The sequence below is a fragment of the Anser brachyrhynchus genome (genome assembly GCF_964034855.1).
Source record: "Anser brachyrhynchus genome assembly, chromosome: 23".
Classification (NCBI taxonomy): domain Eukaryota; kingdom Metazoa; phylum Chordata; class Aves; order Anseriformes; family Anatidae; genus Anser; species Anser brachyrhynchus.
The window spans coordinates 6,844,897-6,862,639 of NC_137716.1; the positions used below are offsets into that span (position 1 = coordinate 6,844,897).

A 17,743-nucleotide genomic window follows, 5' to 3' on the forward strand; every position below is an offset into this window, starting at 1 on the left:
ACATATGTTTAAAATTTATTTTGATTAAAATAAAAGTAAAGACATCACTAGATATTTAAAAAGTTTTTAAAAAGTCAAAAGAAATAGTGTCAGAACAAGATGGCCATGTTCAAGAAACCCCCTCCAGGATGGGTTGTAAACTGCTAGAGTTGAGATTCAGACGACCACATCAGCAACTCGCCCGTTACACAGGACATCCTGGTAGCCTCTTCCTCAGTGAGGACACAGAGGACTCTGCAGCGAGAAGGAACTGGCTTTCCACAAGTTTCATCCATTCTCCTCTTCTGGGTCTCAAACGTCAAGATCCAAATGTCAGAACAGAGCCCGCAACAGAAACACAAGAGCTTTTCTGCTGAGGTAACTGGAAGGGGCACAGCACAAAAACTCCAAGCAGGGGCTTGAGGGAGACCAGAAGAGTCTCTACTTTGTGAGAAACATTTAATTCAACACAATGAATTACAAGAGGACAGATTTACAGAATAATAACCGTAACAGACTGTTCAAAAAGGAAAGTAATTTTCACTGGCTGCAGTAGCAGGTAAAGTTCCCCAAAGGAATACCTGGTAAAGCAGCAGCAAAGTACAATTCAGTCTTCTTGCAGTACTCCAAATGAGCAGTATCAAAGAATTTTGTATTCTCACAACTTTAAGAAAAGAGTTAATATAGCATCAGTCACTTTGGCATGGGATATTTTTCAAGGAGCTTAAACCTATTCAGATCACTACACTGAACTACTCCCAAAGGCTATTACTCGCCAGGCAATTCCCCTGGTCCCTTGCTGTTCCTGCTAATCATTCTTACATGATAAAGGCTCTGGGAGCTACTTTCTTCCCCAAGTTTTGGGATACCAACAACTTGTACAATTGGTTAGTGGCACAATATTTCATCCACCACTTTATACTGTACTTTCAGCTGAGACATCCATGCACGAATTATGCAATGGATACCCTAAGACTAAAATAACTTCTGCAACCTAGTCAACGTATTCTCCAAGCTACGCACACATCTTTCTCTCATCTCTCTATCTTCCCTCCCCAGATAAATCCCTTTTTAGCCACAAGTTACCCCAATATGCTCACAGTTGTACTAGAAGAGACTGATGAATCAATCAAGGTACCCATGGTGAAGCCAAATACTTATAAACACATTAAGGCAGGTTTCACATCATTTCATTTTTTGGACACAAAATGCTGGTCACTTCACTGCACATGCAAATAAGAAAGATTTAATACTTAATAAAAAGCTTTAGATTCATTTAGATATCAATTATAGAAAAATCAACCTTTTGCCTTTCTTGTTTTTAAAAGAGGTCAGAACATTACTGCACATGAAAGCAGATGTGTAGACACACCTATTGGAATGGATCCCCTTCCCTCCACACACACAGAAACAGAGGTCAGGGTTCTTGGCACCAGAAGAGAAAAGAGGAAGTCTTCCTCATTGTCAGTCAGAAATGAGTCATCCTTCCATTCTGAGTTGAGAAGGTCCTTCTGACCAGACCTAAGCCAAAGCAAAATATACCACAGAGCGGGTATATTTATCTTCAAAACTCTGTTCTGCTATGCTTGGACATACACAGAACTCTGTATCTAAAATGTGCACAGTAGTGCATTCGGTGTGGTGTTGGAACTCACTAAAAACCAGATTGCCATTGACCAGCTCCTCACGTGTAACTTCCCCTACTCATCAAAACCTCAGGTGGAAGAGGCACTGGTAGTTCATCTCTGAGACTACACTTTCAAGACCAATGTGGTCTTGCGAGGAAAATGAAATTCACTGACCCAAATAGACACATGGAATGACAATCCACAACATAAAATGACCTCCCTACAGTCTGGTACAAACAGGTAGCCTACAGCAGAGTAGCCAAGGAGTGAAACAGCATCTCTCTCACTTGCATTAGAGAGAAAATGGTTTTGATGGGTCATTGTTAAAGATACTTTGATAGAAAAGCTTGAAAAAATCACTGACCCACAAAAAAAAAAAAGGACAGGAAGTTTGGTTCCTAGTATATTCCCTCCCACTGTTTTATATTCCTTTATCCCCTCCCACTTTTGTCTTCCCGATTACCCTACCCCTTTAGAAAAAGGAGGGGGAGTAGAGTTTAGTCAAGTTCCATCTTCAAAACTACCCAGCAATTAATGGACCATCAGCTTCTCAACTTTTCCTGAAGTGTACATCAAAATGCTCATAGGTACAGTCGGATGGTTGGTGCAATTTACTCTGCAGACACTCTTGGCTTTGTAAATAGTTGTGCTGACCCTGCTGATAGGGTTTATACTGGGAATTCTTAGATGGAACTCCCTAGAAGAAAAAGAAAAAAAACCTCGTAAGTTAGTAGGCACTTCTAAACACCTTTGCAGCAAGTAAGCTCTTAAAAAAATAAAGCACCATTGGCAAAACATAGCCATTTCTTTATCTCCCGTTTTTCACCTTCAGCAGACAGCTTGTTATGGTTCTTTGCTGTTGCCAGACCTTTGTAGTAGAAAGGAATGCAAGATATTCACTGTCCAAATAAAGCTACTGTTAGTCATGTGGTAAAACAGGAAAATAATATAAAGAGCCCAGATATAAGATGGTATCGCCCAAACGCCAAACAGATTTCACAGTATAATCAACCTTCCAGCTTGAAGGATCGCTTAACATAAATCATTCTTCATTCTACCTGACACTGAAATACAGCTGCCACTCCCTCCAAAGGGGGTTTTCTTTTCTTCTGCTCTTCATCCTAAAGATTCCTTTCTTCCTCCACATTCTCGACTCTTGCCTCACAGGCTCACACAACTGGAGTCTGCATAATGAAGCGCCCTGGGTATTGGCGACAGAGCACTAACTGCTTTTCTTAGGCTAAAACTTAAAATGATCGAAAATTAAAACCAGTGAGTTCTGTTTTCATCTCATTGCACGAGCTCCACTGATGAAACACGCAGGCTAGGGTTACATCAAATAACAGCAAGGAAACACTTTGCTTCACAGGATGGTGCTCTGTCCCTGCCTAGTGCAACAGGCAACACTTAACGGAACTTCAGTGGGTGTACCTTGGCTTGGCCTTATAAAACTGCCTCCCCCTCCTCCCCCCATTACTACACAGTAAGGATTTATTATTCAGAGCTATTTTGGTTTACATGACAACAAAAAAAAAAATCCAGTTGCACCTCTGAAGAGGTCCACTGCACAAGTGAAAGTCAGAGAGAGACTTGAAAACAAGAAGCGAGCCCATTATAACTGTTTTAAGGGATACACAGTGTAAAGGCACACTTCTGGCAATCCTGCAGGTACCAGTGTTAACCATTTTTTTCAGTTATTTCCAAATTTTGAATACATACATTCTTCTGTTACTTTCGGTTTGCAAATTCCTGCCACAAAGTATTTTAGCGACTTCCTTCTTTTGATGGTCAGGTTGTCCTTTCCGACTTCTAAAATGTTACTTAAAATTTCCACTACTGTGCCCTCTAATACACCCTGCAAGAAAATGCTTACTAAAAAAGAAAAAGTTAGACAAAAATGGAGGGAGGGGAATTAAATCCGTAAGATGGCAGCTGCCCTTCCACAGTATCCTCTTCCCTGTCACAGGTAGTAATAAATGAACTGGGAAAAAAAAATGACATCACAAAACAGGTGAACGTTTAGGAACTGATCCACTTTCAAGGCAGAATCCTTCAAGTGATTACACACACATTCTGGTTACGCTATTAGCCCATCCGACACAAACATAAAGCCCAGAACATTTGATGACAATAAAAACTCACCAGCCGTCATACCCCTCAAAACATCTTATTTTTTGGTGAAAAGAGCGCTTTTGAAAACGTGTGCTAAGAAGCAAAGATTTGTTGATATATGCCAGGATTCCCTCTGAAACCATTTCTGTCTTCAGAGCTATTCGGTACAATTTAAGGAGAAAAGAAAGTTGTCATACTACCTGGACTATACATTCTCCATCTCCTGGTCGTGATCCTGTTCCTCTTCCTCCTCCTCCTCTTCTCCTTCTTCCTCACCTCCTTCTTTCTCTGACGGAGCTTCCCCATCTCTTGCAATTTCCTCTACGTGGGCAAGCATGTCAGCCATCAGGGCTTCCTCCAGCCTCTTTCGCACCTGCTGCACCAATTCCTCTTGCTTCCTGCCCCAAATCAATGAACACTTGAATTAATTCTCAAAGCTAACTATTTTGAGGGAAAGAAATCTTATATTGCTCATCCCTGAGGCTGGGCAGAGAAGCACAATTTTGAAAGAGTCCTCAGTAAGAACTGCACTGTAAAAAAAACTGCCTGGCATTACACTTTAAGTGAAGCTGAGAAACACTTTATAACAGTTGCCCAATTCTTTCTATTGTGAGTCCTTACTACTGATTGTACTGATTTTTTAATTCTGGCTGAAATTTGCAGCTGATTCAAGACTTTCTTGCTTAAATTAATATTTGTGGTTTAAAAAAAAAAGTCAGCCTACCCTGCTCAGACTTCCAAATACAAGACTGGAGAAAATTAATTTTTTTTTTGACTATTTCATTTTTTTCCTCATTCTCCTTTTGAGTAACAATCTTAAATTTTACAGCTTCTTTTATCTCAAAGTCACAGTGATGTAAAGAAGCGGTCAACAATTTGTGGCTCATGGGACTCCTATTTCATCTCACCACAGGAAATCAGAAAGTTATAAACAGACCTTTTTTCCTGGTCATTCATGTATAAATCACACGGAAGGAGTCATCCTGTAGTTCAAAAAGATTTACCAGCTGAACAGTCAAAACAATTACTGCCTTTGTACACTGTTAATGAATGTGAAGTAGTGTGATTTCAGGTTGAGAATGGAATACACCAAGGACATTATCAAGTGCTTAAAGCTGAATTTGACCAATTTTGATTCACTGAAAGCAAGCTATACCTACATAAATTGCATCCTTATTTGCTGCAACAGCAGTGGTTAATGCTTACATTTGATCTTGTGCTGTCACAGAGGAGTAAGTCTCATTATTTAGCATTTCCCCAATCCCTTCTTTGCTTAAGAGTTGCCTTAGTCAAGGTTACTCAAATTCAGACACCCCTTTTCAGTAACAGGAGACATACTGACACGAAGAACAAATATGAACCTGAAACCTCCGAGTAAGCGAGCATGGGTTAAAATAAAAAATAATGTGCTTTAAGCACATCCCTGTACTTAAGAGAGCTGCTTTGTGTAACAATTCTTTCTACTCTTCTAATAAACACACATTCAAATTAGCTCAGCAAGCCCTAGTGCTCTATCAAACATTTCAACTTGCCAGTGAAAAAACGTGGTGCTGTTTTACTGCAAGAAAACATGTTCTAAGACAGTATCTGCTATTTCTAGGTAATACCTAATATCTTCATCTGTCACCATAAATGCTTTGCAAAGCGGCTGTGAAGTGTTTAGCCAAACTCCAGGATTCTTCTCAACCGCTGCAGACAGCTGGCCAGTGATGGGCATAGTGCTAGTGTGCAGAGCACTAGCGATAGCAGAGAGAAGGGTTTCGTCAGTGCAACCAGGTCCAACCCCTGCAAGCCGGAGGAAAAGCAACAATCAGCATGGCACGCGACAACAAACGGCACATCAAGACAACAGCAATAATTTCAGATTTAATGGCAAAGCACGCGCCCTCATTTAGAAAGTCAACACAACATAAATCTCAGACCTCAACACTACTAACAGCACCTGGGCTCCCGAGGTTATTTAAACCTAGATCAATTCCTCATCACGTTACATAAAAAACAACCTGGGAATGGAAGCTCTTTAAACAGGCACTGCTTCTGGAAAACAAACCAACAAAGTCAAGAACCTTTGCCACTTCCTCCCATTATGTTTCAGCATCCCCTGAGGACGGAGGGCGCCTGAGGAGTACTAAGGGCTCCTGCTGAAGCGGGAGCGGTCCACAGCACCGAGGAGCACAAGGAGGTTGACACAATACCTCCAGATCACCGCTGACTGGGATCAAAACGCCACCCCTGGAGTTGAGGGCAGACTCTGATTACCTTGTAAACCTTTTGGAAGGTCCATTGTTTTCACCAGCTCCTCCGCAATGTCAAAAGCATTCAGTCCACTTAATTTCTTCTCCCAGAAGAGCTGACATCAAAGAAAGTGTTTATTGGTACAAAGCAGGGAAATGGAATCGACAACCGCACAAAGCACCTGCTTACAAGCAGAAAGGGAAGGGCGCTGCTGCAGACAGTTCTATATTGGATTTACTGCAGAAGTGCTCTGAAGGCGGGGAGCAATCCTCATTACCAATCTCACATCTCTGTCCTGATTTACTATCTGGAAAAAGACTTTCCTTTCCTCCAGGGACTGGTACTCACTGCTTCTGAACTGGAACAGCAAGGCAATGCTTGCTTGCTTTCATCCGAGTGCACACACAGTATGGGACAGCTGATTTTTTTTTTTTTTTTACACTACTGTTCCTCTTTTGCTGCCTCCCATATGCCACAGAACTGAAGTTAAGGAATGCAGAACTCGTCCAAGCTCTTTACGAGGTCAGGCATTGTTTTATTCCTCTCTAGGAGTTTCTCATGGGAAGGATCACCTCTAGACCTTCGAAGAATTTTGAATTACGGGTTCTCCTCCTTCACACAAGTGAACCCATGGTTTGGTGGGAAGTCAGATACTACAACTAGATAAACTTTCAACTCTCAATCTACATGTATAGGGATGATCAATGCATAGCTGGAGTCTATTTTTTCTTACAACAAAGCAATTTTATTGAGGCTTTGAAAAATGGAAAATTTTACCCTATACAGTCCAGACACATCCCCTTTTCACACCTGTCAAAATCTGAGTGTAACTGAACCCACACTACTTTTCCAATTACGAGCTCCTAAAAAGAGGAAGGAGGACAGTCAAAGCCAAAACACATAGGCTGGATGTTCGTTAGCCTATGACTTTCAAATAGGTACATACTAAGCCAGCACACGATGGGACTTCGTAATGCTTCAGAATTTTGAGGAAACATCTGGAGTCAACTGACCAGAGGTTTCACTAGACTATATTCTGGTAAAATAAGTAAGGAAAACCCAGGCTGAGTCTACAAAGCTGCACTGCAACAAGTAGTAATGTGAGCAGGAAACTACAGAGGCTGGCTTACGTCTCTGCACCGGGGCTGATCTCTGCTGTCTAATGACTGCAGTCACATAACAATCTCTCCCTCAACAGGACACAAATCTCTATTCAGCTCAGGTTTTTTTGCACATCAACTTCTTACTTTTAGTGTCTTATTGTCCTACCTAGCCAAGGAGTTTATAGGAGGAGCAACAACACTACAAACACACGTGCCCTACCTCTTTAGGAAACGATGCTAAAAGCCCACAAGCCTTGTTTAAAATAAATAAATAAATAAAAAGCCACTCCATTTCAAATAGATTCTAAATCACACTTCAGAAAGATAAGTTCTTAAGTTTGCATAAAAAGTTTTCAGCACTAGAGGTTACTTTATAAGGTAAATCACTTTCCTCTTCAAATGATGCATTTTAGTTCCACCAGACCTGCCAGAGTTTAAGGTATACCACTAATTGACACCACTGACAGTGCCTGAACAGACTAATGAAGCTGAACATCTAGTTTCCGAAAGGTATAAAGACAGATGCGCCACAGGAAAGGATTCACAGAATCCCTGGTGTGAGCTCTGTGGAGGCAACAGGCTGTCAGCTCTACCTAACGCTAATGAAAGGAGAACGCCTTCCAAAGGCTGCTTTGAACACGTAAGCCTCATTTGAACCAATGCCCAGCTTCAAAGTTACATTTGCCCTAAGCACACTTTTTGCATCTTTCACGAGATGAAATTAAGCTGAAAGGTTTCCTTTACTTCTGGTGTGTTCTCTTGTTTGAAAATATACAGTGTGAGAAGAAAAACAACAACTTTACATTAATGACGTTCCAAGGGAATTTCTAACCATACTCACACAGGCAGAGTTAACTACTAATGATATATCCATCTAAAAAAAAGGCCCATGCAGGGGGTACAAGCCCTTGCAGCACATCACAAGCACCACGCTGTAGTCTGCACATGAAACAGGGATTTCTTGAAACACAGAGTTCTAATACACTTGGAACATTTTATAATGATTACAATGTAAATTTCCTGTAAATTGTTTATGACTTCTGTCTACATTTGTAGATAGGTCTTAAAGAAGTTTTTAACTAAAATAGAACTGTGACCTTCACAAAGGTTGGAGTCTAGTTATAAAACACTGCAGACAGCATATTAGCTGTATACTAGAAATGTTTTTTGCTCTGATTTTAAAAGCTGGAAGCACTATAAGCTATTGCTTCTGAAATCTCAAATTGCCATGGACATTTTTTCAGTGTTAAAAAATGAAAGTGTTTTATTTTGGGACCTTCTCAGCAGCAGAAGCAAATGTTTCCTAGCTCTGGAAAAATAGTTTCTAAGCTCCAAGCCTTACCTGCCGGGGTTGGTCCACAGCTTTCTGAGGATCGCTCTTCACCTTATTGCTGGGATGGTTTGTGATCTTTGTGACAGGCTGTTTGAATATGGAGGCTGTCTGTCTGACAGGCAATGCTGTATTCAAATCAGGCTTGCCCTACAAATTTCAAAACAAAAGAAAGGGAAAATCCCATTAAACATTTTCAATTTACCAAAATGCTACTACAGCTGTAAAGGTACGCTGTGGGCAAGAGAGACGTTATGGACTTGAAAACGTGCCTGATCTTAAGCTGTATCAGTGGGACTGTTAAAAATGCAAAACCACCTTCAAATCTTGCCCAAGAACTTTAAAATGTAACCAAGTTTTTCACTCTCACATTCTACTTTAGATACTAGCCACCTCTCATTCTAGTTTATACACGTTGGTTTTATTCCAATTTTGACAGAAGTCAGGAGTCAGAACAGTGAATTTACATTTTAAGATGACAAGCCACCTTTGAACCACTAACCCCGAAGGTTTTGACACGGTGTTTGTAATAAGTAAAAAGTTTATTGTGCAGGATTTAGAGACCAGTTTGCGAATCCAGAAGCCATTCTAACACTTTCTGCTGAAATTCAGTTGTGGATGCCAATAAATAAAACAGTGCAGCTGGAATCTTGATCACTTTTTTTTACCTTCAGTTCTTCATAAAATTCAGTTTTTAACGGGCCTGATAACTACCAAGCGTTCACAACATGACTATATCTTACACTGCTTGGAAAACAGGAAGCATGTTCCTCATTCTGGAGATCTACTGTGCTAATCTTGAAATGGCCGTAGGACATACTTTGTTCTCAAGGATGCAGACACAGTATCTGCTTAACATATTTATTCATGAGATGTAGAAAACTATTCAAGACAAATACCACCCTGAATCATCTTGTGCGCTAATCCATCCGTAAGCTAATGATAACTATTTATACATTTATTGAAAGGTTTGGGCAGAATTTTTAGCCTAAGAGGGGTGTTAGCTACTGGTCTCACTGAGGCAAGGCATTTTTCTTTTAAAGCATCACTACAGCACCTAGTGCTGCACATAAATCTTCCTCTCACTTAGACCAGAGTACTGTTCTTGATTCTTTACCAGTTGACATAACTAGAAAATAAGCATTATGCTATTTTCCGTATTTAATATTTAGGTGCAGAGACACAGCTTTTGGCTTCTGAAAAGGATTTTGGCATCTGATGAAGATGACATGAGCCAATTTATCCAGACTGACAGTATACCACTGTAACCACCGTTTTTACTTAACGATAATAATCAAAGCGACTGGGTGCCAAACACAGACTCCCTATTTTGCTCTGCAGACAGGCCTTGCTGTCCTCTTATCCCTTCATCTTTTTGCCCAAGCCATGTCCTCGGATCAGTTCTGAAGCAGAGGCACCATGGCCAGCTGCACCCCCTCGCCGTGCCAGCAGCACGCTGCAGGCTCAGGGCTCTGGAGGAGACGGTGCCAGATGCGGCCACCACCAGCCCTGGAAGTAGAAGAGAGGAGGAGGCCAGCCCTGCCTCCAGCCCTTCTGGCTGCAAGTTTCTCCATGTATCAGGACTGTGGAAGAATCAGCGAACTGCAGTTATCTGTCCAACACCCTACAACAGAGATAATACCCCATACAACTCCAGCTTCCCCCAGTCATTACAAAACGCTCGCTATTCGTGTTACCCCACATTGTTCTGAGAAGCAGCCTGGCCAGCACAGCAGGTGGACAGGCAGAAAGCTTCCACTGCATCTTACTCTTACTTTGGCTTGGTTAGAACAGTCGTAGCGCATCCTCTGTCTGTTCTTGTTCATTTTACTCATCAACATCTTCCCCGTGCGGAAGTCGAAAGTGCTGAGGTCCATGGAGCTCCCCAGGTAGCGAGCCAGCTGGGGCTTGCTTCGGAACTTTTTACCGCTTGGGCTGAAAAACCGTAGAAAAGAAACAAGGAGGGGAATTAAAACCCTCTGGACTTCAATACCAGTGTTTGTGACAAGTTTTGTTTCCTTCACGAACTTCCAGAAGCGAAGTTCACACTCAACACAAGACGGATATTGCTGCGTTCACGTCAGCTCCCCGTGCTTACTGTGCAAGAGACGGACTAACTGCAGGACTTGGGGTGGTTTTGTACGTAAAGAGTAAAACTCAGACCAGGTATAAATTAACAGGGTGTAGTTCACACCATAACTGAAATGGAAGACAATGACGCAGAAGTACTTAGTGCTCAATTGTCTCAAATAATAAGTTTTCAAGGATGATTTCTTCTCACAGGAGCAGTGCCTGACCGGCACCATAAACTCTGCTCGGGCTCCTGCCTCCCCCTCGAGCTGCGCGTTTGGGTTGGATTAAAAGTCTTTGGTAGCATTTGGAACACGCTACTTCAGGATTGCGCAGTATCAAGTACTCAGGGAAGACAGAAATTAACTGCTGACAAGGTGCAAAGTAAAGAATTACAAAGCTTAATTAATGCAAGAATAAAGGCCAAAACCTTACAAAAGTTTCAATTAATGGCAAAGCAGAAGAGATTCTTTTTAAACACATGATTTTTCATGAAAGACTACAATCTGGCAAGCACACGCAAATTACTCCAACTCCTGTTTTATTTTAATAAAAACTCAGCCTTTTGCATTACTACAAAAAGCACTAATTGAGCCCTTTTGTATTTCATGCACAAAGCAAAAATAAGTCAATGCACTGCGACTGCAGTGTCAGACCTACACAGACACTGAGCACAAAATAATTCTTCACGTTCTCGTTTAGCATCACAATGCCACTTTATTCTCTTAATTTCTCTCATTTCTGTTATTTTGCATCTTTAACACATCAAGTACTCCATTTTTTGGCAAGCAGAGGACACCACTACCTATCAAGCAGGCAACCTGCCCATTCAGCCTCGGTGCCGGTCTGGTAAAAGCTCACTTCGCATTGCGCTAAGCACAGGTTAGCTAGGTGAAAGACATTTTAAGACCAAGAGATGCCAGCCGCATCCTCCCCCTCCCCATTTATCTATTTTCTTCTATTACAAGGCAGTTAGCGTTAGAACGTGTTTCCAGCCACAGGGAAGCAGGATTATCTCCTCACCGCCCTACAAACACACTCTGCTCTCGATCTACCGGCGATCTCCTTAGGAAACGCGAGGTCACATCCAGGCAGACCTCGGGAGCAGCCTGCCCCCTGCACGATGTGATGGCATCCATGAGTCTGGAAATTCAGAGCGACTTCCAGATATCCAAGCACTGAACTTCAGGTGGCTCGGAGCAGCACCTACGTGTCAGAGACCCCGATTTTCTATGGAGGAGGGACATGATACCAGCACGACTCAAACCTGCTGGAGATGAATTAATGCTGACGAGGTTCCAAGGCCTCCTGGAGACAGACCTGTGATCAAGTCACCTGCTGATACTCCTGGAGCCAGAACCACAAGCTCCTTGTTTCGAGACTTCTACTGGAAGGCCAAGAATAACTTGAAATAATAAAGCTGTCAGAGGCTGAGGAAAGCAGCATTACTAACTAGTCCAGCAATGCAGACCCCACTCTACCAGAGTTGCTGCGGGAAGATACTAACAACCTCTCTAGGGTCTTCTTTCAGAGTAGCTCAAAGGAAAAAGCCCTTTTTCACCACATTATCTGCTTCTTTGAAACCTTTATAGGAGTAAAGTCTGAAAAAAATAGTGCGAGCATGGAATTTCTAGTCCCGTGGCGGTGACTAGCAGTGGCAAGTCAATTAGTCCAAGTCTTAGACTCTCTACTGGAAAAAATTAAGATTAAAAAAAAGAGAGAGAAAAGCAGAAAGCCAGAAGGAACCAAAGCATTAATAAAATCTCTCTCAAAAAAAAAAAAAAACCCAACAACTGTGAGGCAAAGACAGTATGAATTATACTAAAAATGTTATCTGGAAGGACAGACGATGCACATGGCAGCACCTGCCTGGGAAGCTCCTGGCCCTGGCTGCCCCATGCCGCTTATCCTGCCCCACGTGCTGCTCGCACACACGCACAGGTATCCAGACAGGGAGAATCATCATCTGTAGAGGGCAGGGAGAAGAGGAGGAAGCACTTTCTCACCGGCCGTTCTTCAGCAGGACCAGCACGCTATGGAGCTGCCCAAAGACTCAGGCCTGAAGATGGCATAAGGGCAGGCGTGAGCTGACAGGAACAGACTGGGACCAGACACCAAATCTGAAAACAGTGCTTGAAAATACAGAGGGAGTTGCATGCCTTGACCCCAAAAGAGGAATACCCAACTCCAGTACCCTAACTCTGTTAGGACAGGGCCATTGCTGCTGTTGGAGAAGTCAAAAGGGAAAACTTGACACCGCCTCTTCCAAGATCTGCAGCTCCAATTTATGGCTTAGCATCTTAACAGAAACCCACCAGAGGGAATTTTGAAAATAATATGCTACGCTGGATGGTGCTGAGGTGGCAAGTGCCTTGTTCTGTCACTTACAGTGCGGGGACTTCCACAACAGCAGAGCCAGGTACACTCAGAGGCAGCGTGCGGCAGCCCCTCAGCTTTTTGTTCGGTACGCGTCCTGGTAGCTCTGCAAGGGATCTGAAAAGCTGCTCGAAGCCAACTTACAACTAAAAAAAAATCTGAAATGGCTCGGAGTCCTGTCCCTTCCTCAGGACGCTCAGCCCAAAACAAAAGCACTGAAGCGCAAAGGCGGCAAACTTTTATTCTGATTACAAACTGAGCAGCAGCTCGGTCCTGAAACGTCCTGCAGCGATGGCAGAGAGGGAACAAAGCTCCTGCAGAAAGCCAGCAGCGAACTCACGGGGTAAACGCAGCACAAGTGGGCAGCTGCAGCCAGACCATGCTCGGTGGGGGACAGCTGCTGGTGAGCTACAGGCTCCCAGCAAGCCCAAATCCGAGCAGCAGCCCCCCAGAGCCCCCCTACAAAGCACGAGCAAGTTTTGCTTTGCGGCGGAGCAGCGGCTGGGGAACCCGAGCGTAACTGGAAAGCTGGCGTGCCTCTTGAACCACAGGATAGGGAATTTCTCTTTCTGCTCCAGAGCTTTGCTCTACATTCATTTTTTATTTTTTTTTTTTTGATACAGAGAGTCTGAAGAGGCCCAGAAGGAAATTGCGATACAAAAATCGCAGAAATCGAGCTCTTCCAGATGGTACTGCAGGCGCTGGTACTGAATTACCTACCGCCTGCCACGCTTCACCCCGCCACAAGCAGGGCAGCTGCAAAGCTGCGAGGGATTCCCCTGCCTGCCGGTCACAGCCCATTATCTGCCCAGCACCAACAAAACGAGCCGGGCAGAAACGCAGGGCGGTGTTGGCGAGCCCGAGAAGCCCTCCTTCGTCACGCAGGGGCTTTTGGGGCGCGGACGGGGCGAGCGCAGGCAGCCTATTCAGGGCGAGCCGCCGCCAGGTGCCCGCTCTGCCCGCGCGGCTCTGCCTTTGTCTCCTCGCCTCCCGCGCCCAGGCAGCGGCCGCCAGCCCCGGCTGCTCCCCTCCTCCTGCCGCGCTCAAGAAGTCTCCTCCCCTCCGCTCTCCCCATTTAGCGCACGCCAGATCCGCACAACTTGGAGAGCAAGGGACAAAAGACAAAAAAAAAAAAAAAACCAAAACCAAAAAACAAAAACCACCACCAACCCACCCCAGATGTTGTCTGCCTTTTAGCGAAATGGAGACGGCCGTAACCGAGGGGAAACGGGCGATGAGAAGCGTGTGCTTAGAGCCTCGTTCCCGGCACGGGGCGATGGGTGTAGCACACAATGTGTTTCCTCCCCTGCTCAAACCCCGCTGCCTCCTGCGCCGCCCGCACGGCTCCTCCCAGCCCACCCCGGGACCTCGGCACGCACCCGAGGGCACGCGGCTCCCCGTGGGGGCACCTCCTGCGCGCTGCCCCCCACTCCCCCGGCACCTGCACGTTGTTCGTGGCAGTGGGATCTGTACCGAGCCCTCGATCTGCCTCGGTGCTGACCTCAACAAAGCAGGTCCTGGAGCAGGACAGCACCAACACAGCATCGGTGCAAAAGCAGGCGAGCGCTGCAGCCTGCCACCACCGTAACCCATCTCTCGTCCTCGCACCTCATCAGCATCTCCCCGTAACCTCCGCTCTGCCTGCCCCGAGCTGTCCTTCGGCACCCCACCACCGTCCCGTGGCGGAGGAACGGCTCCGACGCAGCAAGCTGTCTCCCTAAGGCTCACCTCACCTCCCGCACCGGGGCAGCTTTGCTGGGGGAGCTTGGGATAAAGCTGAGGAACTGAGAATGAGCAAAGCGTGCTCTCAGGAGAAGCATCCTCCTCCGCAGCTTTGGGGGGGGGGAAGGTAATTCTTTGCAGGGGGACATTACGAACATTTTCTTGAACTTTTTACTTAGGTGCTGCGAAGGTAACAAATTCACAACAAAATAAGCTTCACCTAAGAGACCTAAGTTTTCCAGAGCAGAGATGCCAAAGCTTCCTGAAGCAGAGACAAACAACAAGCCCAAACTTCTCAAGACACTTTGCCATCAAACCTGCAACAGAAAACAGCGCGAAGAGAAGCCACGCAAAGCGGTCAGCAACCCTCCTTTCCCCAGGTGGGGACACGGAGCCTGAAGAGAGCCCTCGCAGCAAACTCTCTTTGAGAACCTTGGCTGCCTCACACAGCTCCTGACGCGCTCCCCTTCCCGACGCCAGAGCAAACCCTCCGTCCCTGCACCTCTCCTGCTCACTCCAGACGTGCCCACGAGCCCCGCAGCATCGGCCAGACACCCCCTGGGCTCTCCCAGCTCTCATATCACAGACGAAGGAACACACAAAAAACTAAAAAGGTAAAAACACTTCTGCACCGTCAGCAGCTGGTAAGCACGAGGCTGGAGGACTGCTCCTAACAGCCAGCTCGTGGACTACACCTCGAGGAGGGCACTGCCAGCAGGACACTGCTGGTCACTCACGTTGCGCGGAGCACGCTCAGCCCGCGAGATGCATTCACCTCCCAAAGCAGACTTCGCATTCGACAGAAGGCAAACTTTCATGGGGAAAGCATTTGCTGCTAGCATTTAGGGCTACAGAAGGACATCTCCAAACGTACAGCACAGCAGCCCTAAAGGAGGCTTCAGGAAAGCAGTAACCGCCGCCCCGCCGCTGCTCACCTCGGACTGGTGTTAATTCCCAAGGCTGGCGATCGCACACGAGAGCGCTTGTTTCCAGTTAATTCTGACGTGAAACCATGCACGCAGTTATCCACGCTTACTGCATCTGTATGCTCAGCGCAGCTGGGCAAAAAAAAAAAAAATCAGCCAGGTAAACAACAGGCAGAAATAGCAGAGGTATTAATAAATTGCCACTCACATATTTTCCACTCTGAGGTAATGCAAAATGCAACAGTAACCAAAAATTAGTGCAGCAGGGCCCTGTTATACCTTTGATCTCTGTCCAAATTGATATAAAGGGAAAATCCATTATACCTTGGGAATAAAAATATGCTACTTATCTTCTCCCCCCCCCCCTCTGTTTTTAAATGTGGCTCTGAGACCGCAACTTTACAAATAAAGTCCTTGGAAAACCAGGGATGTTTCGGGCTGTCAGCTGCGCTCCTCCAGCTGCTACAGGTGGTCCTTTCGTCTCCCCGCAGGCTGGGAGCTGCGGCTCAGAGGCTGGCACTTCAGCTTCGGGCTCTCGGCAGCGGCTGTTTGCCTGTTTGCTTACAGCTCAGCGCCGCACGCTACCCTCGCAATCGCAATTTGATTTCCAAGATGAAACTCCGCACGTGCAGAAGCTGATAGCGCGCGTTTCACTGATTAGAAAGGCCAGGTAAGGACGCCAGGTGAGTTTGGGCGACGCTCCCGCAGCTCCCCATGGAGCTCCCCAGCTTCGCACACCGCCTCCAGGCAGCGGGCAGCTCCCGGGTGCGCTGCAGCCGCCTCGCAGGGATGCGGGAGGGATCCACGCGGCCGCCCGCAGCCCCACGTCCCGCACGACTCCACGTCCCTCGGGCAGAGCGAGCGGCTCCCGGCCATACGCCGCCCCGGCAGCGCCGTGCTCGGGTTGGCGCGCCCCGCACCGAGCCCCCTGCCCCGACGCCCACCCGCAGCCACCGCCGCAGGCAGCCCGACGCTGCCTTCTGCCCCCTGCCCCTAATTCCTCGTGGGGAAAACGAAGCGGGCAGGGCTCCGAGCGGGGCTGCCAACCCCACTGACACCCCTAATCCTGCCGACACCCCCGGTCCCGCTGACACTCCCCTGGCTGAGCCAAGCGGCACCGGGCGGGCACAGAAAGCCGGGGGGACCCCGGGGGGCTCGGCTCCCAGCCGGGGGGTGCCCGCAGCCCCCTCGGGGCCCCCCGGTGGCCGAGCCCAGCCCCGCCACCACCACCCCGTGCCCTCCCGGGAGCAGGGCCCGTAACCCCGGGGTCCCGGCAGCGCCCCCCCGGCCCCGGTATCGCCGCCGGCCGCCCCCCCGCTCCCACCTCTTCCGCTCCATCTCTGCCGCCGCGGCCTCCGGTCGCCGCCTCCCGGGCCCCAGCGGGGCCTCCCCCGGCTCCTGCCTCCCGCTGCCGCCCCCCGCCGGGCCACCGAGCGCGGCCTCCCCTCGGCCACGCCGCGGCTCCGCTCGGCTCCGCTCCGGGCCCGGCCGCTCCGCTCCGCTCCGCCCGCCCCCGCGGTTCCGCTCCCGCCCCTTCCCCCGCCGCCGCCGCCGCCGCCGCCGCTCCCCGCGCTCCGCCTCCCGCCAGGGTCGGGGGCGGCCGGATCCCTCCGCCCGGGCACGCCGCTGGATATAGTCCCAGCCGGGGGGCGGTGGGAGGCGGGCGGGATGGCCCCCACGGAGCCTCCCCCGGGACTCCCTCAGAGCCCCCCCGGGGTCCACCCAGCGACCCCCCCGCCTCAGCCTCCGCGTGGAGCCGCTCCGGAGCCCCGCAGCGACGCCACAGAGACCCCCCCCGCCCCGAGAACCCCCCACCCACGCTCCCCGGAGACCCCCTCCGGCTCCAGGGAGACCCCCCCGGCCGCCCGTACCCAGCCCTCCGCCTCCACATGGACCCCCCCCGGCTCCATAGAGACGCCCCTGGCTCCACATGGACGCCCCCCCACCTCCACAAAGACCCCCCCCGGCTCCCCATGGGTCCCCCCTTAGCTTCACAGAGACCCCCCCCTGGCCGTCCATGCCCACCCCTCCACCTCCCTATGGACCCCCCACGAGCTCCACAGCGACCCCCCCAGGCTCCACGGAGACCCCCCCAAGCTCCACATGCCTCCCCCCCCCCCCCCGAGCTTCCCAGAGACCCCCACCTCCACGGAGACCCCCCCCAGGCTCCACGGGGACCACCCCAAGCTCCATATGCCCCCCCCCGAGCTTCCCAGAGACCCCCACCTCCACTAAGACTTCCCCCAAGGCTCCACGGAGACC

General features: G+C 48.0%; 1 protein-coding gene across 1 annotated transcript; it reads right to left on the minus strand.

Annotated features, from left to right (window-relative positions):
• Positions 1 to 423: 423 nt before the first annotated feature.
• Positions 424 to 16,993, minus strand: MBD3 (methyl-CpG binding domain protein 3). The gene is made up of 8 exons (XM_080566398.1): positions 16,806 to 16,993; positions 15,491 to 15,613; positions 10,163 to 10,322; positions 8,400 to 8,537; positions 5,979 to 6,069; positions 5,327 to 5,504; positions 3,920 to 4,117; positions 424 to 2,304 (listed from the first exon to the last, which is right to left on the minus strand). The coding sequence occupies exons 1-7, from the start codon at positions 16,817 to 16,819 to the stop codon at positions 3,925 to 3,927; spliced, it is 897 nt and encodes a 298-aa protein (XP_080422524.1). The 5' UTR covers positions 16,820 to 16,993; the 3' UTR covers positions 424 to 2,304; positions 3,920 to 3,924.
• Between the last annotated feature and the right edge of the window lie 750 nt (positions 16,994 to 17,743).

Coding starts and splice junctions, on each gene's coding strand:
- MBD3 (XM_080566398.1), bottom strand. Junction 8,538..10,162: donor ACTGTTCTAACCAAGCCAAA/GTAAGAGTAAGA, acceptor TGAAATTTGTAG/GGCAAGCCTGATTTGAATAC. Junction 5,505..5,978: donor CCTTCCAAAAGGTTTACAAG/GTAATCAGAGTC, acceptor TCCGGCTTGCAG/GGGTTGGACCTGGTTGCACT.